Below are 27,036 nucleotides of genomic sequence, written 5' to 3'. Positions count from 1 at the left end.
TAGTATTTAGAGAGGGTTAGCTAACTATAGTAATAGTAAAAGTTTAAAAGTATATAGGCAACTAAATTAAGTAGGTAAAGAGTTAGCAGATTAATAGCTAAGGGCATATAAAGAGTATAGTAAGGTAGTAGATAGCGTAAATAGAAAGGGTAGCTAAATAAGAGTAACTTAATATATATAAATTAAAGAAGAGGTAAACTACTAGCAATAAAGAATAGGTAGGTTATAAATAGGGATAATAAATAGTAGAGTTAGTAAAGAGGTTATACTAGATAATAAATAGGTAGAATTAACGCGACCTAAGATAAGAGTAGAATAATACTAAGGCTAGCAAATTAAACTACTAGTATAAGATAGAGTAATAGTAAGTAGTAATAGGTAGCTTAGATAAAAAGAAAAAAGGTAAGTAATAAGAAGAAGAAAAGGAAGTATAGGTAGATAAGGTAATAGTTAAAGAAAGGAAAGGGTTAATATAAAAGGTAGTTTAAAGTAGATATAGTTAGATAGGTAGAAGTAGAGGTTAAGTTAAAGGAAGGGTAATATTATTAGTAGTAAATAGCTATACTAATAGTAGTAAACAATAAAGTAAATAATTAAGCAATGGCTAAGTAAGTATATAGTAGTAACTAGACTTAAAGATAGATATAAGGGTTATTTATAGGGCAAATAACACCTAAAGCTATTATAATAGCTAAGTATATAGAGTAATAGTAAATTTATATAAGGCTATTAAGTGTAATTAGTAAGGCTAATAGGAGATAGTTTACAAATATTTATAGTACTAACTAGAAGATAATATAGTGCATTAAAAATTAGTAAGTCGCCTTTAAGCTCTAACTTACTAAGTACCTACCCCTACGCATTTCTATAGCTCTCTCTATTAAGAATTAAGAAGGAGCTAACTAAGATAAAAGTAGTATCTATAGAAAGAGTAATTTACTAATATGTTAAAATAGGTATAGTTCTATAGGATCTAAGAATAGTAATAGTTTTATAATGTAATATTAGAGTATTTTTAATTAAAGAAGTCTAAAATATAGAATATCTAATATCTTGCTATATCCGCTAGAGAATAATAAGGTAAGTAGAGGACTTAGTAAATATAATCTACTTAATCGATCTATAGTGTTAGATTATCTATTAACCTTATGCCTAATAAAGATAAGAGATTATCGATAGTAGATAGGGTATAAAGGATAGCGACAAAATAGTTACTTCTACCTACTATATATTAACATTAATTCTTTTTATTAAACTATATATATAATAGCTAACTATAAGACATATTAATAATCCTTCCTTACTCTCTTTATACAGTTTATTATACTCTAGTAACAAAAAACTATATTAAGAGAACTTCTATATATAGTACTATAAGATAGTAACTACATTATATCCTCTTAATACTCTATTACATAAGATATATAATATAGCCTCTAACTAGAAACTAAGTAGCGATATTACAACTTTTATACCTTTATTAAGTAGATATTTATAGCCTTATAACATACTAGTAAGAGCTTTAAGACTATTAAGATATAGAATTATATTAAGGTTAAGCTATTTATAGTTATAGTAAGAGAATATAAAGCTCTTAGCTAGTTTAATAATACTATAAAGCTTATATATTCTAAGGTAGGGAAAGAGGCATTTAGAAAGCTAGTTTTTTATATTAATGTAAACCTTAAGCACTAAGGACGTAAGTATAGAGCACCTTATATATAAAAACGCATAAATATCGTAGTATACTCTAATATAGATATAACCGCTAAAGGAAGCGATAATAGTATTAATAGAAGAGATAGTAGTAAAAAGAGTATAAGGACTATAAGCCCTAGTATAAGTAGAAGAGACTTCTATTAAGTTAAGAGAGAAGAGCCTATATAGATTATAGGTAAAGATAAAGCGTTTAGGCTTATTAGATTTATATATAAGATAGTAGTAGATTCTAATAGAGCTATAGGCATATAGTATTTACCTACTAATCTTTAGCTCTTAAGGTTTTATAAAGTACTAACTAAAGATTATAACTTTAATTATTAGACTAAGTATATTAAGCTAGATTAAAAGAAGAAAAAGGTAGTAATAGTTAATAATTAAAAGGCATAAGAGAGACTAATTACTATTCGATGTCTTTAAGGTAAGGCTCTTAAGTTCCTTATAGTAAGAAAAGAGCATTAATATAAACTAATATATAAGACTAATTATAATAGGTTAAAAACCGTCCCTTATTATAGTAGAGCTAAATAGCCTATAATAGTAGCGATAATAGTGTACATTTAGACTTACCTTAATTATTAATGCCGAAATAGATAAAATTATATAGTCCTTAAGAAAGCTATAAATAGCGGTTAATCGCCTATAAGAACTAAAACGTATTAAAATGTAAAGTCCTTCTTACTTTTTTTTCCTATAGTTAATTACGTATCTAGTATGCTAATATAGTCTAGAAGTGTTTTTAGTAAGTATTTAATATTACTATTAATTATTATTTACTTATATAAGGATAGGCTTAGATATTAGCTATAAGCCTAAGGTAGAAATAAGCTTTATATTAGTATTAGACCTAGTTAAAGTAACATATAATCGGAGACGCTAATGTAAACTAGATAAAAGATATAATCTATTTTAAGATAATAAAGCTTTTAATTAGCATATTATATAGAGACGTAGACCTAGAAGTCTCTCCCTAGATATACTTAGACTATATAAGGCTATAAAGATAGTATATAAGGCTATAATAGCCGTTAGTATACTAGACTATTAGAGGTTCTACTAGGCTACGTATAATACCTAGATTAACTAGATAATGTAGCGTGTTTAGAAGGAGGAGTAGAATCGAGACTTTTAGTATAATCCTAAATTATAAGCTAGTCTAGTTCCTAATAGTACTATTTAATTTATAGTTAGTAGAAACCTCGACCTCTTTACTCTTACTAATACCCTCTAGTTATATAAAGAATTAAGAATAGTATACTACTCCTATACCTCTATTATATATAAGGAGATAACATAGATTATCCTTAAGTTATCTACTTAGTAAAACCTTAGAGTAAGACTATCGGTAGGTATAGATATACCTATCCTTAGATAATAGATAGAGAACTATAAATATACATTATATCTCTATAAAGATATAGTAGGATAAAAGGTATGTTTATGCCGAGTTCTTAAATATATAGTACTAATATTATCTATAAGGGCTAATTCTTAAGCTAGCTTTTTAAAATACTTATAGGAAGAGTCTACTATAGGTTAAATAGCCCTACTACCGACAAAGTAATAAGAGAGTTATTTACTAAGGTATTAGAGCATATAGTTAGATACTTAGCTACTACTATAGAGTATATTATAATATTATAGCTCTTAGGACTAAAGATAACTATAAGTAGCTTTCTAAGGTAGGAACTACTACTAAATAAGGATACGTAGACTAAATACACTAAGTATATTAATCTATTTTAAAGGGAGAATAGCTAGGCTCGATATAAAGCAATTCTAAATAATATTACTTATATTATTTAAGCTTAGCTTAAAGTATATAAAAACCCTATTAAGTAGATAGTTACACTGCTACTAGCTATATACTCTAATAATCTTATAGATCTTTTATTAGATAATAAGGGTAAGTATAGCTATACCTACCTTCTTACTAGTTAATTAACAAAGTAATAGACTCTCTAGTACTATTAATCGGTAGACTACTACTAGCGCTACGTACTATAATAACTTAATAACTTACCTATATAAGGGAAGCCTTAGCTACCTTTAACTTACTATCTAGCACTACTATAGCTATTAAGTCTACTTTAATAGTTATTAATCCTACCCTTTCTATTATTTTAGATATAGCATTAGCTACCCCTACTAATCTTCCTACTAGTATACCTATCTAATAAAGACTCTTATCTCTAACTAGTATAGTAGAGTCTAACTTAATATCTATAGATGCTATACCTTAACTGAACTAAACCTAGCTTACGCTTAAGCCTATTATAGTTATAGGGCATATAAAGATTAAGCTACTAGTAGTAAAATAGTTATCTTTAGTATTATTATAGGATTATATTATATAGAAGGTAATAAATAAGATCGGTGCTAAGGCTAGTAAGCTTATATAGTAGTTTAATCTATATAAGGGATTAAATATTAAGAACCTTATTACACTTCTAATAGAAAATAGAGAACTATAGAAAAGTAGAATACTAAACAAAGGGACATAGAAAAAGGTATCTAAGGAATATAGATATACTAATAACATATAGCTAAAGGTATAGTTAGGAAACCTAGTAGAGGAATAGGTATATATAGATTCTATATATTATTAATTTAATATAATAACCATCTAGGCACTATATACTCTTAAATACTTATAGACATTATTAAGCTTATCTAGAGAAAAAGAGTTAAATAAGATAGTAGCTATAATATCTACTATATAGGTGCATATAGTATTAATAGTATTATAGAGACTTATGTTATAAGAAGTAGTTATAATATTAATAGTAGAGTTTATACTAATAGTATTATTAATAGTATTAATAAAGATAATATACCTTATAATATTACTAGGTATAATAGTAATAATATATTTACTATTAATAGTATTACTAATAGTATTAGTAACTATTATACTATATATAATATAAGTAGCTTTTATAAACTATATACCTATAGTATTAATATTAGTAGTAGTATAAAGAGTACTATAGACATTACTAATATATATAATATAAAGGATATAAATTATAGGACTAATATAGCTATACTATTATAGTACCGACATTATAGACCCTACTATATAGTAATATTATATTTATAGTATTATTTATACTATAGCTTACTATAGATACTATATAGTACTATAGCGAATTTTGGGATTTTATAATATATTTATAGGTCCTAAAAGCTAGTTTACTACTAATTCTTAATACAAATAATATATTCTAGTAAGATAGTACTAGGATTTATACCTTAAAGCTTACTAAGGCTTAGTTTAATAAGTATAGTATATATATCCTTAAATTCTGGCTACTATATAGTCTAGATTTAAATCTAATTAAGCATCTCTAGCCACTACTTAAAGAAGCACTATATTAGCTTTATCTGGACATTAAATTATGGAAAGGTAGAGAGGAGGTAGTAGCTAAGCGCATGAAAGCAGCTTTACTACACGTATGGGAGACATTAGACGATAATATAGCATATAACTACATGGCTTCTATGCTAGAGCGGATAGAAGCCGTTTATAGAGCAAGAGGCTAGTACACGCGATATTGAAGATTTTTCGCGAAACCCGACTAGCCACAAAATCAGCTGGTTTTCGCGATCAATCTGGTCTAATTTGTATGGCATTTCTATTGTTATTTGATCGCGCGCATTCAATCAAACACAAGGGGGTGGGCGCGCGGAAAGCCGCCAAGAGGTTGGCTTTGCGAAACTTTTGTCCATCCACAGTAGCTGTACCGTCGCATTTCCGTACAGACTAGGATTTACCGTCACAAGTCAACGCGCAAACCTCAAGGAAGCAACTGGCCTAGAGGGTCCAGAGCCTTTAGACATTGCAGCTTAAGAACACACTGCGTGTAGTTGCTGCATCACCATAGACTCCTCAGCCCAATCAATCCCATCCGTTGTTGGATTCGTCCTTGGCTACGCTCGTACATACACATATCACAATCCATACACGACATACCGTAGTTCGAAACAGATCGTCCAATGCAAGGTCGGAATGGTTCGTGCGTATCCTGTCTTGTATGGCGATTCTTCACGAAATTATTGAGCAGAAGGCAGAAAGGCAAAAGAAGGTCCAAACAAGGAAAAACGTAACTTGAAAAACGAAGTGAACAACCCGAGAAAAGAAAGAGAAGTAAAACCACAAAAACGTGTCAAAGATTGCCCCTTGATCCATCTCCTCCCATGATCATCAGTAGACCTTCCCCCTTCCGCCCACTGGTTGAAATCTTTGAAGGCTAAAACCACCTTCATTCCGGTTGCAAATGTACCTCAAAAGCAGCCCAGTCCTGATCGAAAGCGCCTCGTTTCCAATAGAGAAAAACAACAGACTAAAGACTCCTTACAAGCTCCTCCGTCCCCATTCCATTCCTCATGCGTAGAATATATGAGTTTTTTGCGTGTTGTATAGTCATTGTTGGCGTACTCGCGGCGAGTCATAGACACCGACCTTATCGGTGTCTGTGATCGTTCGAACCATGCCCGAAGTCTGCTTCCGATCTCTTTGATTCCTTCCTGACCTTTACCGCGAACTCGGCCACAAGAGCAATGTGGTCAGAGGGATGGTAAATGTGAGGGAAACCGGGAACTCTGCTGAGGTATTGCTTGTCGATTTCTCCGAGTAGGCCGGTCACGTTCAGAGAGTTGGTCGAATACCAGATGTAATCGATGCAGCCAACAAAGGTAGGCGTGTAGTTGGTGAACTCGAGCTCGCCAATGTGGGAGTACGAGGACTTCAGACTGAAAGGATGGGTCATACCCTCCTTCGTGAAGTTTCCGTACTTGCGGCCTGCCAAGTCGTCATGCGAAGATGAGAGTGAGCCATGAGCCAACAAATCGTACACACCACTTTCTGAAGTACTGTTGAAGTCGCCACAAATAATGAGCGGAATGTCAGTGTTCGATGCATATTCTTGCGATGGTGCAGGCGGTGCCTTCTCAACGGGCTCTTCATCCACTTCATCACCATTTGCGTAGCGGAAGAGCTCCTTGTCCTTGAGTGCAGGCCACTTGGCGTACTCTCTGCTCAGACGATTAAGCTGCTCCAGCAGAATGGCAACTTGAACAACCTTGACGTCCTTGAACTGCGGGTCCCAGAATAAGTGAAGGTTGACTACCATTTGACGAGCACCAGTCTGGCGACTCTCGAGGAAGGCGACGGTTGCTATATCGTCACGGGTCATGACTCTATTGAAAATGTCATGCTCGCCCTTCATGTCGGGTCTGTTGATAGCTGTGCGGCCGAACTCGACAACTTGCTTGTCAAGCAGAATGTACTTGGTGTTGTTGTAGAAAGTGGCGCATCCATCAACCAATTTTGCGTTCTTCTCCGACATGGTATGAGCACGCGACTTTTGCCAGAACATTCCTCTGTAATCGTCGTGTGCGAGTTGCGGGCGGAAATATTCGTTGAAGGACTCGGCGTCGATTTCTTGCAGACAGATAATGTCGGCTCGGCGTTGTCTTATTTCACCCAGAAGCACCTCTCTGCGATTCTCCCACAGCAGTGCGTGCGAAGGGGCGTAACCGTACTGAGCTTCTGTCGTGTACTTGTCGCAAAGGATGTTGTGACTGTAAACCATGAATCTTTCTTGTTCTCCAGCAGGTGCCTCATCAAGGACAATCCAGTCACGCTCGTTTGGCGGCTCGGGACCTTGAGCGTGCTCACGCAGAGTACGGATCAATTCTCCGGTACCAGACTCAGCAATGATATCTTTGATGTTCTCGTTAAGGGGGTTACCCTCAAGACCGAGAGTTTCCAACTGATAAAGGTAGCCCAACTCGCTAGGCAGATCCACTAGGTTGTTGTCGATGAGCAGAAGAGTCCGAAGATTTGTGAGCATACCAATCTCTGGCGGAATACTTGAGAGATCGTTCTGTGAGAGGTCGAGGAAGGTAAGTCGGCGTAGCATACCAATCTCCGGCACCAACCAGTTGAGCTTGTTCTGATTGACGTAGAGCTTTTCGAGGAAGTAGTACTTGAAGAGGTTGTTGGCAAGAGCACGCAAACCCTGACCACCAAAGTCGATGGCAGTGAATGGATGCTTCTCATCGTGGTATGGCATTCTTCTCCCGCGCTCTTCCTTGTTCTCCTCAGTCTTTTTGGCACCAGGACCTAGCTGGGCAATAGCTTGCCGGCTTGCGACATGGGCATTCCTGGCGTAGTAATGAGGCTGCGTGGCTTCACGAGAGACCTGAGCCAGACGCTGTTGCTCTTGCCAGTGTTCGCTGGTAGGCTTGCTGAGTTGACTGTGGGTGCTAAGTGGTGTTTGGCTCTGCATGTGACTGGGCGTAAAGTGAGGAGTCGAGCTTGAGAGATTGTGCGAGTGAGAAGCAAAAGCATCATGGTGGTGTTGGTGCTGAGCATGGTGAGATTGCTGCTGCTGCTGTTGAGAGTGGGCTTGAGATTGGTGGTGAGACTGCAAATTCTGCTGCGATTGCTGTTGTTGGCCGAACTGCTTGCTCATATTCATGTGCATCTGAAAGCGCTGGTGACTATTGCCGTTGAGGATACCATGTTGATTAAACATAGTATTGAAGGCAGGCGAGTTGGCGCCGGGAGAGCGGTTTGGCGAGGGGGTGTCTTGAGTGTGGAAAGGGATGCGCTGCGAGGTGGTGATGGGTGAGCCGTGACGAGTCTGTAGCTGGCGCTGCGACTGTGGTTGGTAGAAATATTGGCCGGCTCCTTGGAACCGAAAGGCACCATCGGCCATCTAGGAATGGAGGGAGGCGGTGACGAGAGACGGACGACGACTTCTTCTTTTCTTGAACATTGAACCAATCCCGCGTGTCAAATGGCCAGCCGCTGCTGGATTGGCGGAGCGAGAGCGGCGGCGGTGGGGAGAGCAGAGATCGCGCTGTCTGGTGGAGCTTCGCGACGTGTTCGGGGCGAGTACGAGCGACGCGGGAGAAGGTCGACACAGGTTTCGGCGCCGGGGACAGTTGTGTATAAGCAGTGGTGTTTCGGAGCAGGTTATGAGCGACGGTGTCGGGGGTAGATAGCGAGCGATGGCAATGCTAGATAATTGGGGGCCAAGTATGTGCTTTGCTGGAGGATGAGCGTCAGTGATCAGGCTCTTAGTCACAGCCTCGTGGCTCGTACGACACCCTGTCTCGGCGAAAACAAGCTGGACAGGCTACAGAGCAGGAAAACAAACTTACCCTCAGCACTCAATGCTCGTCGGGAAGAATACTACACGTCGTCGCTAGATGGAGGTCGTGATGACGGGGGAAGTGCGGTCTTGCCCAGCCCAGCTTTGGACAGTCCTACTGATGTGCCAAGACAATTGAGAGACAAGTCGAATCTTCTGCCAGCTCACCCTCTTCCAAATACATTTCAGTATGTCCAAGTTTGACCTGAATCTCGCTACAAGGTGACCTCAAAAGCTGGTATGAAGTCGTGCGCGCACTTGTCGCTTATCGATGCTCAGCAACCAGTCAATTTCTGCCAACACGGCAAGCTTCAAGACTGCTTTCTCTCAGCTGCCTTGTGTCCTCTTTTTCCATCTACATAACGCTTGGTATCACACCAAGTTGCACATGTCAAACCACTCGAAACCTGCAAACGAACTATTGAGCTTGAATGCCTATCTCAAACCTGTCCTACCATCAACTGAAGACAGCTATGATGTGATCGACAGTTCTTTTAGAGCATTTTGGTATCAGATCCTACAGCCACCATCCTGCTCGGCCCGCAGCTATGGGCGAGAGACAGCGGCTCTGCAATCCCGACTTCTGCAAGGGCCATTCCCCTCAGAACTCTGTCGTTCGACACAAAGCCACACTCCAGATGCAACAACTGTTCGCAGTAACAGCTAAAAGAGAGGCTGAATGAAGCAATGGCTCCAGGCCACCCCTTGATTAAACCATGATATTTGCTTCAAACGCGGGGCTGAACAAGCGTTCCAGCTGGACGCGGGTCATGAGATGTATACGTTAAGCGACAACGAACCTTGTTCCTTCCTTCAAAAGTGAGGAGAGTATATAGCCATGCCGTCTTACCTCGTTCAATTTCGGATAGGATTGACCGTCGTACCTACACCAGCCTGACCCGACGCGTTCTGTCGACTCGGTGTCTCACAAGCACTCTGGCAGTTCCTCCGCCTTGCTGACCTGTTGTATTCAGAGACCAAAGACAGCAGAGCAATATTGACCCCAAATACATCTCGAAGTACCCAGGTCTTCAAACACATTATTGCTTCACCATTTAACGGTTTTCGATCTTATCAAAACGGTATCTTACAGACTCGTAGTCTTCTCTATCGACAGAGTCAGAAACACACCCTCTCCACACATAGCCCGTGCATAGTGTTGGCGCGTTCGAGCTTCTTGAGTCGTTGTGGGTCTCTTGGACTCTCAATCAAAGTCCCGCCATGGATGGCTTCGCCTATTTTTATTATCCGAACAATACGCCCAGACACCCCAATGGTGCTGCCTATCGCCAGTCGCAGCGCGCTGCTTCTTCTGGCCATGTAAATCCTTCTTCTGACCTTTCTTCACCTCCGTCTCCTTCCGCTTCCCTCCCATCCTCGCCTCCAACATCGCCGCTCTCGCTATCTCGCTCGACTTCACCTTTTCGTAGATCACGTCGCAGACGGGCTTCTGCTGCAACTACCACCTCAAGTCCTCTCTTCGATATCTACCACAGAAAAGACTCTGCCTCTTCGGACGTGACAACAAAGCCTGGAGACATGGAAGCAGCGACAATTCGCGAACATCGGCAGGGTACGAGTGGCAGCATCTCTTCTGCTGCCAGTAGCTCCTCTCACAACTTGCTCGCCAATCCGTTCGAATTACGCCACGGCCGACGATACCTACGCGATGTACCTTACCCTCTGCCCTGCGACCTCTCAGAAATACAACGCCAGTCGCTACGAACACTGCTCGGCGTCACAGTCCTCGGCAAACCATCATGCGTACCGAACGTTGAGAAAGATGTACCGAAAAGAGTTTTGGAATTAGGTTGCGGAAGTGCTTTCTGGACGGGTAGCTGCCACGAGTGGTTCACAAGCCTAGGATATCCCAACGTTGAGTTCGTAGGACTGGACTTTGCGCCGCTGGCACCGGATCTTCGACGACAGGGCGTGAATTGGAAATTCATACAGCACGATTTCAGGCGCTACCCTTGGCCATTTGAGAATGGTCACTTCGACTATGTCATGATGAAAGATTTGTCTCTGGCGGTACAAATGGGCTTTGAGACACAACGATTCATGGACGAAGTACTGCGTATCCTGGCTCCGAAAGGCACACTTGAGATCTGGGAATCAGACCATGTATTGCGATGTTTGCTACCACAACCAACGCCGCCCAAAGGCATGACAGCAGAAGAAGAAAAGACGTGTCGAGACACAAAAACCTATCTCATTTCCACAGGCACGCCTTTTGCTCCTGCGCAAAACAGATACATAGCAGACTCGAATACCTGGATTCATACCGCTTTGGACAAGCTCAACCTGCCATCTCAACCCTGTACCCGCATGGCCGAAATTATGTTCCAAGAAACCTCGCTCGTGGACGTGACTTCCCGCCGTATCGCCATCCCGCTAGGCCAGATGCGCTGGGAAAAAGACTCGGAGGGAAAGCTGATCCGCTCAGGCAGCAGCGGCAATCTATTTGGCACCATCTCGCCAAAAGCAAGCAAATCAAAAGCCAGCGGTGAGACAATGCTCACAAATGACCAAGCAGCCGCTCGCTCCACAGCCATGCTCATCGTGATCCAAAAGATCGAATCATTAGAACCATTGCTTAGAGAAGCCAGTGGCAAGAACTCTGAAGAATGGACGAGATGGTGGGCTGGTATGATGGCTTCACTGCTCGATCAAGAGAACAATGGAGGTGGCAGCGAGGTGTTGGAGATTGGAGCTTGGTGGGCTACCAAGTGCGAGGAAAGTGCTTGAGGATGCAGATCTGGCAGTTTCTGCTTTCCTGTCCTTCACTGCGGTGCCGAATAGCGTTGTTTGAGGGCTCGGTAGCGTTTGAGGTAGTATCTGCCCAGTGTCAGTCTACCACTGTACATGATTTATGTAGTCATTTGTTTATACGGGCAAGGAACAGGAGGAATAATGGAATCAACAGCACATTTTCCTCTTTTTCCAAATCATCAAAGATCTGAAGTGTCACTTACAAGGCTTCAATCTCCTTCTTCACATATTCTGCACTTTCGATTCCTTTTTTGATATCGGCTTCGTTTGTGAGATTGGCTTTGCTGGCAAATGCTTTGTGCAGTCGAGGGCGAAAGTAGTCGTATCCTAGTGGATATTCGCGGCCTAAGTAGAGGAGTTCCTTGTAGACCCGAATGACCTGATAACGGAGTGGTGTGCTCATTTTGTGCTGTGCCCTTTTTGAGTCGTGTTCTAGTCAAGAATTGCAAGAGCAGAGGTATGGATATGTGGTATGCAGTTGAAAGAAGTTTAGAGTAGCCACACAAGTGACAATGATGAGTGCAAAACCATGACGCCGTGTTGATGTTTTTGCGGGGTGGATGGGATGGCGTGGATGCCGAAGCCCTTGACGCACCTCGGCAATCCTTCCCGCGTGGTTCCTGGAGGTTTGCTTGTGTATCTTTAATTCCACCAAGGTTGCTGCGTTTTACCGTTATCTTGTCCTTTTGCAATTCCGATCATGCGTCTCGCTCTTCGAAACCTCGCTCCTCTACATGCTAGACCGCTAGCCGTTCAGAATGTCCTCCGCTCAGTATCTTTGCGCCAACGATCCACTACTACCGAATCAGCGACTGAGAAGTTGAGCCCGCGATGGCTGGGAGATGTTAAGCAGAGATTAGGGAAATGTATGACGTTTGGAATGAAGCCTGAGCAAGTGGCCAGAGCAGGTGCCGTGTTAGAGACGGTAGCAAGAGATTGGCGAGAATTGGTTGCTGGTAGTGAAGGTTTCTTGACATCAGAGAATCGTAGAGGGTTCTATCGACATGAGGTTGTTTGGGGAGAGATGGACAGTATGGTGAGTTTGCTCTGTCAACCATACAAGGCCCGCTGCTGATAAACTTAGGGGTGAGTTTGTCAGAGTAACAAAAAAGGTGCCTACGACTAAAGGGACGAACAGCCATGTCAACAACGTGATGTACAACCGCTATGCCGAGTCCGCTCGCGTCAACTGGGCAATGAACTTTGCGGACATTGATCCCAAGCACAAAAAAGAGTGGACTGAACTCATGACCCCGAAAGGCCTGGGTTTGATCTTGAGGTCCATCACCACTAACTACAAGTTCCCCATGAAATGGCCCGATCGCATTTCAGTGTACCACAAACTCGCGTCTGAACCGACGGCAAAAACCGACTCTTTCCACTTGGATGTTATTATCATGTCTGAGCTGCAGCAACGGCCAGCAGCACGCATCGTGGAGGACACGGTTGTGTATGACTATCGAGTGGGTAAGAAGGCACCTCTTCTACCGTTCATGGTAGATGCCTTCCGCGAAACTTGGAAACTGCAAGAGGAAGCAAAGAAGGAGAATAGTGAGAAAGTGAGACGCTTGCTTGAAGAGGTTAGAGCACTTGAAAAGGAGACCTGGGATAGGCCTGACGCCGTGGAGGATATGGGTGTTGCTGGGCAATAACAACTTGCGCTATTGTGAGTGATAGATAAGACGGGTGCGTCCCTCTGCCGGCAACAATACTCGAGGTAGCTCAGATGCGATCAACAAGGCGGATGCAAGCCACAGATTGCGGAGACCAGGGGCTGGGCCAAGTGCAAGTGACCGCCATCTACATTGCCCATGCCCCGCAGTTTGGAGAACTCGAGATAGCCGTTAGCTTGATCATGAGGATGTCCAGACAGACTGTTTGGGCGCACGAGTGCTCAGCATCAAATGCTAGACAAGATGTGAGGTTCAGGTGTGCGGTTAGAGCCTTGGTAAGAAAAAATTAAGCCGATTGGCGGTGGGAAGCAACGTGGACGGCATGAGGGATCTACAGCGCCAGTCCATGATTCGAGTCGCGAGTGTTGCAGACACACTTTAGGATGTGCATGCAGCAGTAGTTTTGCATATTTCCCTGCTGCGTGCTTCTTGCTCGTGCTTTTCTCGGTCACACGAGCTGCTCGAAGATGTGTCGAGACATGTAGATAGCGATACGGTGAAAATGCGAGAGTGAGGGGAAGCAGAAAACACGAAAGCGAAGTTGGTTGCAGGTCGAGAAACAAGCTCTTAGCGCAACAAGGACAACAAAGTGCCTACAAGGTTGCTAGCTTTGGATCTAAGGGCAACCTAATTGTCAGAAAAACCAAGAGGATCATCAGTGAGACAGCAGGCTCTGTTTCGAGGAAAAGACGACGTCACGTGCATTACATGGTGTCGGTAGCATAACGGACTTTTCATAGCGGCTCGGTGGCTCTTACGCATGCGAGCGAGTGCCCGTTTGTTCCCCTAAGAAGCCGCCCATCTTTTGACATTTGCATACTGGGCATTTTCTCCACGCCACCACCCTCCCTCTCTATACCGACACCTCCCTCACCCCGTTCTCGTCTCTGCAGCCCCGCGACCCAATCGCCGGGCTCTGTTGTACGAGAAATCCACACGCTGGCGGCGCGCTGATGCCGCCAAAGGCCAAGCAAAAGAATACCGCAAATCAGCACCGTCATGAGAGCGGTTTGGCCAAACCCGCCCCTGGCAAGCGAGTCACCAAGCAGCGATCCAACAACCACCTCCCTACCACCAATGGTCAGGCAAACCACTCGCTCCCTGCTACCGCTACCGACGCTCTAAATGACCCCGACATCGCCGACGACTCGCCCGCTTCGCTGCCCGACGACGACATGGCTGCAGTCAATACTGCAAGCAGTACTCCGCCCGTTACAGCTGCCCATTCCGAGTCCTCTCGTCGCGTGTCCGATGCCCCCGCCTACAGCTCCTCCGTCAATACCTCCAAGCTTGCGGGACGTTCGGCAACCAGCAGTTTCTCTATGGCCATGACCATCCTCAGCGCGTGCCCGCTGTCAGATGCAATTGCCATTCTGATCCTGTTGATGTCGCTTCCTCCGGCACTCGTCATGCTCATCCACAGTCTCTTCGCCTCTCTTACCTTTGTCCCTCCTACTGCCGGTGTCTCGTTGAGCTCCTGGAACGGAATGCCTGCTCTTGCCGACTGGTTCCATGCCACGTCTACCGGTGGACCCTCGCTCTTTACAATTCTCTTTACGGACGCCGTCATGACAGTCATCTATCTGTGCAGCGGCTTATTTTTACAAAACATCTACCTGGACCTCGGCCAGGCAGTCATAGCTATTTCTTTGAGCGGCGCTACTGCAGCGCCACACCGCTCGGGTCAGAGTGTCGCTGCCTGCAGTATCCTCGTCTGTGTTTCTCATTTCCTTCGTTATAACAAAATCCATCTCATGGGCTTGGAACAGCTGCGCTCGCTGTTGCAGAATCTTGGTATCGGCCAACACTGGAATCCAATTCCTTCGTCTGAATTTTCATCTTCACCCTACGCTGCATATGGTTGGTACCGTGCTCTGCTCGGGTGCCACATTCTGGCTCAAGGCATACTAACTCTTGGTCGTCGTTCTTTGTCGGGGTATTCTAATCAATCCCGTGGCAGTACGAGTAAGAAACAGGATCCAGAAGCAGCATCGTATGGAGACGGAGCCAAGTCGTCGACGAGTCCTGGCGATTCGGGTCAGGAACCTGCTGGCGGCCTGGGCTCGGATGGGCGACCTCTCGCACCGTCTTCAGCGATGCGCGACGGCAATCAACGTGTTTCAACAACCAAGAAAAAGAAAAAGCATGCAACTGCAGTGCGCAGTCGGCAGCCGTTATGGGCGGCTATAGCCAGTACAAAAGTAACATTTTTGAAAGAGATGGAACAGAAACAAGCTTCCGAAGACCAAGCAGAAGCTACTGCTCACGACCCGACCAACGACAATCAGCTACTCCCACGCATTTCTACCGAAGATCGCATATCCATAGTAGACATTCGTCCTGCCGATATCTTGTTCCGTGCCCACCTTCCCTCATTCTCCAATACTTCCAAATCGAAGCCAGATTCCTCGCATCCCGTCGGTGCGGGTATCGACAAGTCGAAGCCTTTCTTTGTCCGTATGAACGGGGCGGATTGGGGTTCAACCAAGATCAATGAAGAAGGAGAAGGATCGGAAACAGTGTGGCACGGCGAGATACTTGGTTTGACACCTTTGACTAACTACAGTTGTGAGCTGGTCAGCATGTCCGACCAGAGCGTTCTATGCAGCACCAGCCTTGTCACTCTACCTGCTCCCAGCACCGAGCAGACTTCGATTGTTACCGCACCTCCTCAACCGCAATCTCTTCGTCCACTTTCACCCATCTCAACCTTGAAGCAGTCTATTGCCGCCGCCGAGATGAAGCGCGAGGATGCCAGAAACAAGCTGAAGCGTGCACGTCGTGATCACAAAAATGCCGCTTCTGCTGTTCGCAAAGAGATTGATCAGCTCAATGCCAAGGTTGCTTCTAGTGGAGGCCAGGACGAACGCCAGCGCCAGAGAATCCTTCAACTGACGCAACATTTGCGTCAAGCCAACGAGGCGACCATTGCTCTCAAGGACGAGACCGATGCGCTAGGGGATATTCCTCAGGCTGAGCTTCGCGAGTACAACGAGAAGAAACGTGCTTGGCAGGCTGCTTGTGACAAGAAGTCTGCTGCCGTGGCTGATCTCGAAGCTGCCAAAGCCCAGGCCCAGCGTGAAATCTCGCAAGTCACGTCCGAGTTGAGTTCAGCTGCTCAGAAGCGTGAACGACTCAGTACCCGCAAGGGCAAGCTGACGGAGCAACTCGACCGCTTGACCAATCAAAAGAAGGCAGACTTGAGCGCCAAACAAAAGCACGAGCAGGAGCGAGCCAACAGAATCTCCGAGTACCAACGCCAGGAAGCAAACCTCTTGTACTGGACGCAGCAAAGCAACAAGGATGCCGAAGACAACACTGTTCGTGCCAACGAGGCATTTGCACACATGGAATACCTCAGCAACGTTGTCGCACATCAGCAACAGGCTCTCTCTGGACCTCCTACTCCTGAAGGCAATCTCCCTGGTACCAACGGACCCACCAATCGTCAACCCGCTGCATTCGACTTCAGCATGTTTGGTGGTGGGTTTGGCCAAGGATTTGGAGGTTTGAGCAATGGCGGTGCAACTCAAGTCAGAGGACGCAGCAGCTCGATGCTTTCTGGCTACAGCGGATTCACTGACGATGATTTTGACACCATGGCTGGAGCTGAGAGTGCACAACACGAAGCGCTGTTGTTGGAGAACGACAAGGGCAAGGGCAGGTTGGCTAGCAGTCCCATCGGTAGCAAGTAGCATTGGTCATAGTAAATCTTGGAAGAAATGCTTGTGCCTGTTTCGAATCTAGTGCTTGTGTGCCTATAACTTCGCATATGTGCGTAACTTGTGTATGTGTCAGATAGAGCAGTGACGGTGGTTGTTTTTGTAATTTTTCGAGGGCGGGCAGGGTGAGCTAAAATCGACGCTAACTCGTCATTTCGCGGCGGCTTGAGAATGAGGGGCGTCGTCAATGGAGTAGAGGACACGCCAGACCAGACCCCTACAAACACAAAATATCTACTGCCCAACTTGCTCTACGCAACCTTCTTCACCATCTACCCGCCCTTTGCCGATTCCATTCTTGTCCGAACGACTCGGCTACCATCCAGACACTCCTTTGTCGTTTTTACAGCTTGATACCCATCACCTCCTTTTCGACAGCGACAGCTGCACTAGCACTTCATAATGGCTTCCATCACCCAGGACCCCAAGTACGACCACTACGACTTCCCCACCGTCTCCAACACCAACCAGAGCGGACACCCCGGCCACACCACACCTGAGCAGGATGCCCAAGTTCACCAGCTCCGCGCTGCCCTCGAGCAGGCTGGCTACCACGAGCGCCTCGACACCCTGACCATGCTCCGTTTCCTGCGCGCCAGAAAGTTCAACGTCGAGCATGCTAAGCAGATGTATGCGTCATCGGATATCAATGAGTGGGAGAACAAGAGCTGATACATGTGTGACAGGTTCATCGACTGCGAGAAGTGGAGAAAGGAGTTCGGCGGTGGTGTCGACCAATTGTTGCAGACCTTTGAGTACAAGGAGAAGACTGAGGTTTTCAAGTACTACCCTCAATACTACCACAAGACTGACAAGGTGCGTAACAACATAGCATCCAAACATTGAGCCATCCAGCAACTGACACCGACACAGGATGGTCGCCCCCTCTACATTGAGCAGCTCGGCAAGATCAACCTCAACGCCATGTACAAGATCACTTCCGAGGAGCGCATGTTGCAGAACCTCGTTGTCGAGTACGAGAAGGTCGCTGACCCTCGTCTTCCCGCCTGCTCGCGCAAGTCCGGCCACCTCCTCGAAACCTCTTGCACCATCATGGACCTTAAGGGCGTCGGTCTCACCAACGTTAGCAGCGTTTACGGATACGTGCAAAAGGCCTCGGCCATCTCACAAAACTACTACCCTGAGCGCATGGGCAAGCTCTACCTCATCAACGCTCCCTGGGGCTTCTCATCTGTCTTCAGCATGGTCAAGAAGTTCCTCGACCCCGTTACCGTCGCAAAGATTCACGTTCTTGGCAGCGGCTACGAGAAGGAACTGCTCGCTCAGATCCCTAAGGAGAACCTCCCCAAGCAGTTCGGTGGATCTTGCCAGTGCGCTGGCGGCTGTGAGCTGTCCGACGCCGGCCCATGGCAAGACTCGCAGTGGGTCAAGCCCGCTGCCTGGGAGAAGAAGGGCGACAACGTCATTGAGAACGCCGATGCCTCAGTCAGCCACGGTCTTCCTGGCGATGCCCCTGCCGGTGTGACCGCTGGTACTGCTCCCCAGGGCCAGACTCACGGTGTCCCTGCCCCGCAATAATTGACCAAGACGATACACATGTCTAGATTAAAAAAACTCATTTTCGTATTTGGTGTGAATGTGTTGTTTCTTGGGAGGATTTGCTAGTTTTGGGGGCTCGCATTGTTCAAAGATGTGGTATTTATGCTCTTGATAATGCAGAAAAAGCCAAGAGAATTACCATTGGGAGAAAGCGTATACAAGAGAAACATACAGCGAACCAGCATTCATCTTTTGGTATTCTTGTCTGCCAATCTGTTTGTGATGTTTGTAGCTCTTTCTCTACTATCAAATGATTTTCTGTTCTGAAAAGCGGCAGTGTAAAGGCAGGCGCGACTTGGTGCACGGACGAAAAGTGTCAACCACCTTCTCTCCAAAATGCCTTCTGATATGCATCCTCTATTTCTATCTCGACTGTTTTCAGTACTACTTCGGGCATCCGACACCACATCAAGTTCGGGATGACGATTCTCCAAATGCTGCGAGCCTCGTTCGATGTATGCAAGTCATTGCCCAGAGTTTCTTCATCCATACGTTTCTTCTCAGTCAGCCAGGCGGCGTGTGAGCCTTCACGAAAAGATCTCAACGCAAAGCTCATGAAGCGGAGAGAAACAAACCGTCGCGCATCAAAATCTAGTAGTTTCAGGTGTCAGATAGATCCAGAGTATCGCAGACACGAAAGAGCGAGGGGTTTGGAGGCAGAACGCAGATACACCCAGAATCCCGAACATCGAGAAGCCATTAGGTCGAGGAAAAGGGAGGCGTATATTCGGCACAAGAATAGAAATCCTCATTTCTATACCAAACATAGGCTGCGTGAATGGTTGCATAAGCATGCTTGGGTAAGAGACGAACTTGACTGGAAGGCTCACAAGCCTGTTGTGTCCCCTGTCAAAGTGGCCAGGACCTGTGCGAGCTGCAACATCGAGCAGTATGGAGGGTTTCAGTTGTGGTGGGTACGTATGCGAGGATGCAGGTGCCCATTATTGAGTATCTCTTATAGACTCGCAGTCCTGTACCATTCTTCACACAAGAACTGTGCTGATTTCGTTTCTTGGTGGACAGCAACGCAAGTACGACCCGTCTCTCTTCGACTGCACGACTTGTTACTTTGGCCCCGGCCCCGATCCTCGACAGGCTTGGCCAAGAGGTTGTGAGGATGTCACAACGCTTCGAGAATTGCGTATCCGCAAACAGGAACTGGATCTTGGATTGGACCCTGGATCCTTGTCACAGACAAAGTCGTCTGATGTCAAAGACATTCAGTCTTGAGGTCTCAGCAACATGTCGATAAGCCGCTGTTACCCCAGGTCCTCTTGCCTATCATTTCCATAGCCATCTCAAGGCAGAGTTTGTTCTAGGAAGAAATGTGTCCAGAGAAATTGGAAAGGCTCGAGAGCTTGCAGAGATTGGGTTGAGATATTTCGTGGCATCCTTTGATTTTCTCGCACCAGAGGCTTGCTGCAACTCACATGACTATGACTGGTTTCATTGAATGCAGCCATCGGAAGGCGTCGTTTGCTGGAAGTGGGTTGCGCAGGGCAGCGACACGGGTTCTGACAAACACCAAGACCGGGCTATTGACTGTCCGTCTGGCCGCTCACAGCACTACTTGTCGCGCGTCTTTCATGCTGATTTTCACTCGCACAATTTTGAGCGCAGTCATCAAAAATCTTGATCGCGTCAGCAACACAAACATACGCCGACACCAGTGCACGCGCCTGATCACCTATCTTTCCGCACCAGAACACACTCGCAAACTACACCGTAAATTCGCACATACTCTCTTCGATCACACGCGCAATCGCGAGGCGAGTCAAAAGTGCTAGAGGCAGTGGTACCTCGTCATGTCTGATCATAACGCCTACCTCACCTACAAGAGGGACACTAGGTATATCCTCTGGTGGCTATGTCACACGTCAAATGCTATCCTGCAATCGATCCCCAAGCAGAACCAAAACAATGACGTCGAGAATCGTGTCAACACCACTGGTCAGGTCACAACCAGGGAGCTTATCCTCATGGCGAAGAGGGTAGCATCCCGACTCTCACAAGCACAAATTCCTTCTACGATTTTTCGACTATTTCGCTCGATCATATCTGCACGATCTTCAGCGCACGCAGTGTTCGTGGAGATGGCAACAAACCAAAAAGATGAGGGAATGGGCAAAAGCAACGAGACCCACAAGTATTTCATCGACCGCCTGATTGAGGCTTTCGAGGTTCTTGGAGGTGCTCAATGGGCTACTAAGCAAGACATTGGAACGGAGAAAGCCCAGACGAGCAAAGAGATTGAGGAGGTCATTTTCTCCAACGCTTTCTCAGCTCTCGAAATCTATCATTGCGGCGATGCGAGTGATGAGGAGGCTGACTCAGAGACGTTGCCGGCTACAAAGCCTTCTAAAAAGCCCGTCAAGGCTATACGCAACCAGAGATCGAAGCAAAAGAAGGATAAAGAGGTGCCGTTGGAAAATTACTGTCTCATTGATGGCCCTGAAGGTATTCTTGCTGACTACAGAATGGCCTTGGTATCTATATTCGTCGAATGGTGGAAGTTACGCAACTATGTTCAAACGATGTGGTTTAGCGTCGCCTACGATGATGTCAATCATGCGGTCGCTGGAGCAGTGTCTGAGATGGCGATTATGATGATCAAGAAAACAGCATTGGCTGTCTTCGTCGAGTTTCCAGCAGGCTTTGACACATACCAAGCTATGACTCGTGACTTCAGTCACGACGAACTTCAGGATATGCTTTCAGACTTCCCTGTGTGCGGAGAGATTCTTTCTTTGCATGTCTACCAAGATCTTCTCGAGTTCCTAGGAGACTTCCAAAAGAATCGTACCGGCAAACCGACAAAACGTATGCAGTCAAGGCTCTCATCCTGGGATCCAAGTTTCGACCTACAACAAGCTACCCTGGCAGAGAGGATAGAGTGGCGTCGGTCATACACCATCAATTGGCTCTACGATCTAGTCAATGTCTTTTCGTACATCGTGATCCAAGAGAACAAGATATCGACTAAGACGCGGCCGCTCGAGACGATCGATTGGCACGTGAAGACCCCGTACCACAGACCACGCAAGTTGTATGGTTTGGAAACCTTCGCAGAACTCATCACCACGTTAGCAATGCAGAAGTCAGGGACAAATGTTCAGTCTAAAATTTTGCCCCATCATGTCTTCCAACTGCAATGTATCGTGGATTCTTTCACAGCATTGCGTGGCTGGGGCCCTGGCATCCAAAGAGGCTATGCCAACTTCACCAAAGAACCACCAGGAAAAGTCTCGCCCACAGATTGTCTGAAGCTCTTCCTAGGCACTCATGAGAGCGGATTCTTGTCAGGTGCCGAGGCTCTCTCAAGGCGTCTCAAAGAGTACCAGCGCACTTCTAGTGACCAACTTGCAAGCTACCGCATTGCCTGGATGCTACTTGATCGATTCAGGGTACAGTTCAGCAGTTGGCTGGGCAAATCAGATGGCGCTTTCACAAGCGAAATCCCGTCACGATTATCTAACCATACACCGAATGGACTCTGGGAGTACAGTCCATTCCTCTGCGGTGTCGGTTTGGTTGAAGCACTCGAAACATCATATCGCTTAGGCATGCTTTGCTGGGACACGATCCTAGAACCGGTTATAATGCTTCGATTCAAAGAGCCACTGGTCCAGAAAGGCTACATGACGGAACCCGATGAAGTGATTTCGTTCTTGGCAACATATTGTGCGCCTCATGGACCCCATTTCTCTGAGCTCTCAAAGCGTGAAAAGACTGAGTCCGACGCCCGCAGAATGGAGAGGGCCAAGAGGTATAAGCACCATGACCCTGAGAAGGTTATCGGAGCACATCAAGATATGCGGGACGCACTGAGCTTAGACGGCAACGCTATCTTTCGACGCAAATCTCAACTTCTGGTCTACCACGAATCCGATTGGGACCCAGCACGACTAATCGAAAACCTTGAATCGGACTACTCACTCCTCGTATCTTTCGCCACAGTCCGAGATCGGGACAAGCTGGGTAAGAGCGACGAAAGGGACCCTTTCCTGAGTCTATACCGAGAGAACGCTACTGCATTCAACGGTATCTTTGCCAACGAGTCGTCCTCTAACACTCCTGACGCCAACGAATTTACAGCGAGTACACAAAGACTCGGACACAGCGAGTACGGACCGACTGGTCTTGGACAGCTTCGTCTTGCTGAATTGGACCTCATCAACGACATCAGCCACCAGGTACCACTCTCAGCAATCGACTACACATGGCTCACTATTAAGTTCATGACAATCTTTGACGCAGTAGAAAAGCGTCTGTTCGAACTAAGAAACCCGCTCTTTTTTCAGTGTATTCCTTACCACAAAAACGGTCGAATGGCGCAGCTCCAGATTCTTATCAAACGTGAGATACCTGGCCACAAGGAATGCCTAGAAGTTTTAGCGCACGAGTTGAAGAAACAATCCATGACTGTGCAGCAATTCATGTATTGGGGTCGCAATGACGGCAGAATTGTAAGTGTGCTTGGTAGTGACAGGATCTGGTGCCACGAATCTGAGGTCAAAGGATACGAGGAACAATTGAAGCAAGGCAGAGAAGAAGGAAATGGTCAGACTGAGTAAGATGTGCGCGAGGTGTGAGCAAGAGGCAGAAATACATGGATCAAGGTACAGAAACAAAAGCTAGGTCTTCCTGTGTGCTTTTGTGTCACTTTCTCACCTATAAAAATGCACAATCTTTTCGAGAATCAGAGTAATGTCCACTGAGAGTAGCTATCTTGACAGCTTTCTCTGGATACAGCTCTGATACGAGAAGTATTGTGCATTTCTATAACCCACTTTCTGCGCTGCAACTGTACAGGAGAACATCACAAGATACGGGCATACAGTAACAGACCCGCTGCACCCGTTCGTTATCGGATGCTTCGATTGTTCTGCGTCACTTCTTTCGTCGCCTGGACCACCACTATTCTCGAGATTTGATTGCGTCCCAAAACTCCGGCACACGTCAACAAACACAAACACAAACATTGGAGTACGCGAGACCACTCGTCTTTCTGCACTTGTCGTCTCACACTTCAAGTGTCTTCTGAACTCATTCCTTGTCGCACTTCACTACACAACACCAGGATACGTACAATTACTCATCTTTGTACGCTATCGCCTCACTCAAGCTAAACTCGCATATCTTCACGCGCTGTCAACCAACCTCCTGGTTGTAGACAGTCTCAATCAACGCATTCGACTCGCCCTCACCTTGAAGCTCAGCACAATTTCATCAATATGGCTCGCAACCTGAATGGCTCACTTCGCGTGCCTTACCTCAACTACAAGAAAGACACACGTTACATACTATGGCGGCTTGCACATGCTTCGAATAGCATCATTACAACAATTCCACACTCTCAACGAATCTCAACTGATGTCATCAACACCACGGGTCATATGACTTGTGCGGAGATCGAAATCATGTCTCAAAGAGTCGGTGCTGCGTTTCTCAAGCGCAGGGAGCAAGTTCCTTCGATAATCCTCTATCTATTTGACTCTGTCATCAAAGGTCGCCAAAACATGAGCGAAGAATACAAAGCCATGTACACCGGCATACAAGATGAAGAGTTTGAACGCAGCAACGATCGACACCAAGCCTTCATAAATACTCTGACCTTTGCTTTCAAGGCGCTTGGAGGCAACCAGTGGCTACTGAGTGAGCTGACAAACGGCATAAAATTCCCGAGTCAGAAAAGGAGATCGAGAATGCTGTATTCGCAAACGCGTTCTCAGCTCTTCAGGTGCACGCAAGCGATGACGATCCTGGCGAGACAACTATTTCAGTCGAAGTCCCACTCAGGGATTACCGCGTTGTTGACGGACCAGACGACAAACGCGACCGTGCCATCATGATCTTGACGGCCTTTGTGGAGGACTTGAGATTGAGGAATGAACTGCAAAGCTGGTGGGGAGCGGTCGCGCATAACCAGTCCACCATTTCTGTCGCAGGTGTCATGTCTAATACGGCAATAGCCTTGGTCAAACGGACAGCGGCAGCCCTATTTGTGGAATCTGATGCAAAAGGTGAACACAGCGATTCTTACATCAGCCTTCTTAACGATATCGCAAACGGTGGTCCGGCAGATCTTGGGCATACTTGGTTCGCAAAGTACGGCAAAAGGTTTGGCATCTACATCTACAATGCTTTGGTCGAATTTGTGACCGATTACCAGAAGAATCGCAATGGTAGACCAACAAAACGTTTGCGGGCCCAGCTGGTCAAGTGGATTCCGGGATGCAACCTCCAACAGCTTTCGGAACGGGGACGACTTGAGTGGCTACGTCTCTATACCATAAACTGGCTGTACGATCTTGTCAACGTCTTCGTACACATAGTCAGACAGGAGAGACATATCGACAAAGCCTTCCCTAAGGACTTTACTTGGTTTGTGGATGGGCCTTATCGTCGGAACGCCCGTCTGTTCGGCATTGAGGACTTTGCTGCTTGTGTCACGACCTGGTCAATGCAGAAACCTGGTACAGCCTTCCAACACAAGATCCTATTACATCACGTGTTCCAGCTCCAATGCATTGTCGATTCATTTGCAGCTACCCAAGGTTGGTTCTCGGTCCGCGAAGACAAGGATGAGTTTAGACCGTGTCCGAAAGATTTTCGACCAGCACAGGCGATAGATCGTTTTCTCGATCGTCACACTGATGGCCATACTGTTGGATTCATCAGAGGGGTGGACGCGTTCTTGGAGACTGTGAAAAGCATGCCATCAAGATCTGGGGTCTCGCATATGGACAATTTGCTGGAAGAGTTGCAGCACCTTCCAACGCTATTCAACAGCTGGCTGGGTACATCAAATCGCACATTTGATCTCGATGATGGTCCGGAGTCACGCTTTGAGCGATGTTACAACAGCGCAGAGAGTAGTCGCAATGGTCTGTGGGAACACTCGCCCTTTTTATGCGGTGTTGGTCTGGCTGAAGCACTCAACGTGGCATACCGCATTGGCCTTGTCATCTGGGATGAGTTACGTGAGCTCTCTCAGCTCATGCAGGTGCACTATATCCTTGTCGAGAAGGGATTTCTGTCACAGGCCCTTGATCGTTTCAATGACTTAGTCGTCATTTTCCATAGCAGAGCTTTTTGGGACCCTACGACTGACCGTCTTGGAAAGAATAAACGTTACACAAAACCTACTCAACCGCAAGCTCGAGCTCTGTCTGTTTCGTCTACAACCCTCAAAGACTGGCTCAATCTCGAGGAGAATGCTCTACTCCACTCAAAACACACACTATTGTTGTTACAGGAGTTTGATTGGAATTTTTGGCGCGTGCCAGAAGACCAGGTGAACCCAACTACAACACTGGGAAGCCTCTATTTGACTCAAACAAGACGTACAACCGACTCTGAAACCGGAAACGTACGATTCGAGAATACAGAATTCATCAGAAATGCCAGGAGACTGTTCTCACTTCCTACAGACAACGACGATCACCTCCTAGGAGTCGCAGAATCTTTGGAGAAGAGATTTCTGCCAGCAATGCGCAAGTTCCAAGAGGAATACGATTTACCGGCGTCTGAAGACAGTCACAAGGACATTTCTTCTTGTGCCCAAGGTTTCGAGACACTCAGTGACACCGATTATGCATTCTCGACCTTTCACGTCTGGTCCCTTCTAGAGATAGATGTGAAGAGCGAGATTTGTGGCCGCTCACCACCTTTTGGCTTCAACTACCTCTGGTTCGCAGCTATATTGCTCAAGACCTGGACTAGGATCGACGACTGTCTAGCAAAGATCCAATCGCCAATCTACAATGTGATCCAAAATACAGGCCACCTATCAAGCAGACGCGACAATCTGATCAGACAGATTCGTTACGGCTCGTCTGAGGATGACACAAAATGTGCTGCTGCAATTGCCAAGATACTGCAGCAGGTCCCTATGTTCAGAAGAAACTGCACTTATTGGGATGGTTACTATTGCCTTCGCTGTGAAACGAAACATGATACATATGAGGATTGCACGAAGAAGTTGGACCAGTGAGAAGCAGGAACGATAGACGGCGTATTGGGCAACGATGAGCCAAGATCTGGAAATCGCAGGTTGGCGTGCTTTTGGTAGATCTGGAGAAGGAGAAAATCAGCGTCAGCTTCAGTCGGGCTTCAACGTGCTCAAGTTACACACTGATGCAAGACACATTGGGTCCCTTGTTGGTAGGGTAGTCACGGAGAAAGATTGTTTTATCGAATTAGAATAACTACTCAAGAGCGATCAGACACGGTTTTTACTTTCTTGCTTCCATCTAATCGTTTGGTGTCATGGAGTGCTGCCAACAACACTTTGAATAATGTAGTAGAAAACCCCAAATGGACGACACAGACTCTCTTGACAAAAAATAGAATAAATGGGGTCATAAAGACTCAACCATCAGACCTACCTGTATGAAATGCGAGACAAACGCCGAAAGCCAG

General features: G+C 45.7%; 9 protein-coding genes across 9 annotated transcripts; 7 read left to right on the top strand and 2 right to left on the bottom strand.

Moving 5' to 3' along the window:
- Window positions 1-6,185: 6,185 nt before the first annotated feature.
- Window positions 6,186-8,201, bottom strand: M437DRAFT_49457 (glucose-repressible alcohol dehydrogenase transcriptional effector; the record flags this gene model as incomplete). The annotated part of the gene is made up of 2 exons (XM_041021839.1): window positions 6,186-7,849; window positions 7,940-8,201. 2 exons carry the CDS (start codon window positions 8,199-8,201, stop codon window positions 6,186-6,188), a joined length of 1,926 nt encoding a protein of 641 aa, XP_040879544.1.
- Window positions 8,202-10,424: 2,223 nt separating this feature from the next.
- On the top strand, window positions 10,425-11,633 carry M437DRAFT_49743 (uncharacterized protein; the record flags this gene model as incomplete). Its single annotated transcript, XM_041021887.1, has 1 exon — window positions 10,425-11,633. One exon carries the CDS (start codon window positions 10,425-10,427, stop codon window positions 11,631-11,633), a length of 1,209 nt encoding a protein of 402 aa, XP_040879543.1.
- A 35-nt stretch (window positions 11,634-11,668) lies between these two features.
- On the bottom strand, window positions 11,669-12,060 carry M437DRAFT_84852 (uncharacterized protein; the record flags this gene model as incomplete). The annotated part of the gene is made up of 2 exons (XM_041028177.1): window positions 11,669-11,723; window positions 11,861-12,060. 2 exons carry the CDS (start codon window positions 12,058-12,060, stop codon window positions 11,669-11,671), a joined length of 255 nt encoding a protein of 84 aa, XP_040879542.1.
- A 162-nt stretch (window positions 12,061-12,222) lies between these two features.
- Window positions 12,223-13,309, top strand: M437DRAFT_75647 (uncharacterized protein; the record flags this gene model as incomplete). The annotated part of the gene is made up of 3 exons (XM_041026462.1): window positions 12,223-12,283; window positions 12,431-12,688; window positions 12,786-13,309. 3 exons carry the CDS (start codon window positions 12,223-12,225, stop codon window positions 13,307-13,309), a joined length of 843 nt encoding a protein of 280 aa, XP_040879541.1.
- A 974-nt stretch (window positions 13,310-14,283) lies between these two features.
- Window positions 14,284-17,025, top strand: M437DRAFT_66379 (uncharacterized protein; the record flags this gene model as incomplete). The annotated part of the gene is made up of 1 exon (XM_041024737.1): window positions 14,284-17,025. One exon carries the CDS (start codon window positions 14,284-14,286, stop codon window positions 17,023-17,025), a length of 2,742 nt encoding a protein of 913 aa, XP_040879540.1.
- A 429-nt stretch (window positions 17,026-17,454) lies between these two features.
- On the top strand, window positions 17,455-18,591 carry M437DRAFT_49449 (putative phosphatidylinositol transporter; the record flags this gene model as incomplete). The annotated part of the gene is made up of 3 exons (XM_041021835.1): window positions 17,455-17,681; window positions 17,739-17,868; window positions 17,926-18,591. The coding sequence occupies 3 exons, from the start codon at window positions 17,455-17,457 to the stop codon at window positions 18,589-18,591; spliced, it is 1,023 nt and encodes a 340-aa protein (XP_040879539.1).
- A 440-nt stretch (window positions 18,592-19,031) lies between these two features.
- Window positions 19,032-19,842, top strand: M437DRAFT_66377 (uncharacterized protein; the record flags this gene model as incomplete). The annotated part of the gene is made up of 2 exons (XM_041024736.1): window positions 19,032-19,526; window positions 19,582-19,842. 2 exons carry the CDS (start codon window positions 19,032-19,034, stop codon window positions 19,840-19,842), a joined length of 756 nt encoding a protein of 251 aa, XP_040879538.1.
- A 575-nt stretch (window positions 19,843-20,417) lies between these two features.
- Window positions 20,418-22,511, top strand: M437DRAFT_29975 (uncharacterized protein; the record flags this gene model as incomplete). The annotated part of the gene is made up of 1 exon (XM_041019171.1): window positions 20,418-22,511. A coding segment is annotated over one exon (2,094 nt), but the record flags the coding sequence as incomplete, so codon positions are not given.
- A 1,335-nt stretch (window positions 22,512-23,846) lies between these two features.
- On the top strand, window positions 23,847-26,608 carry M437DRAFT_84847 (uncharacterized protein; the record flags this gene model as incomplete). Its single annotated transcript, XM_041028176.1, has 2 exons — window positions 23,847-24,267; window positions 24,345-26,608. The coding sequence occupies 2 exons, from the start codon at window positions 23,847-23,849 to the stop codon at window positions 26,606-26,608; spliced, it is 2,685 nt and encodes an 894-aa protein (XP_040879536.1).
- Between the last annotated feature and the right edge of the window lie 428 nt (window positions 26,609-27,036).

This window comes from Aureobasidium melanogenum, assembly GCF_000721775.1.
Source record: "Aureobasidium melanogenum CBS 110374 unplaced genomic scaffold scaffold_11, whole genome shotgun sequence".
Taxonomy (NCBI): Eukaryota; Fungi; Ascomycota; class Dothideomycetes; order Dothideales; family Saccotheciaceae; genus Aureobasidium; species Aureobasidium melanogenum.
Note: the sequence above shows the minus strand (reverse complement) of the source record. Positions and strands in the feature narration are given on the sequence as shown.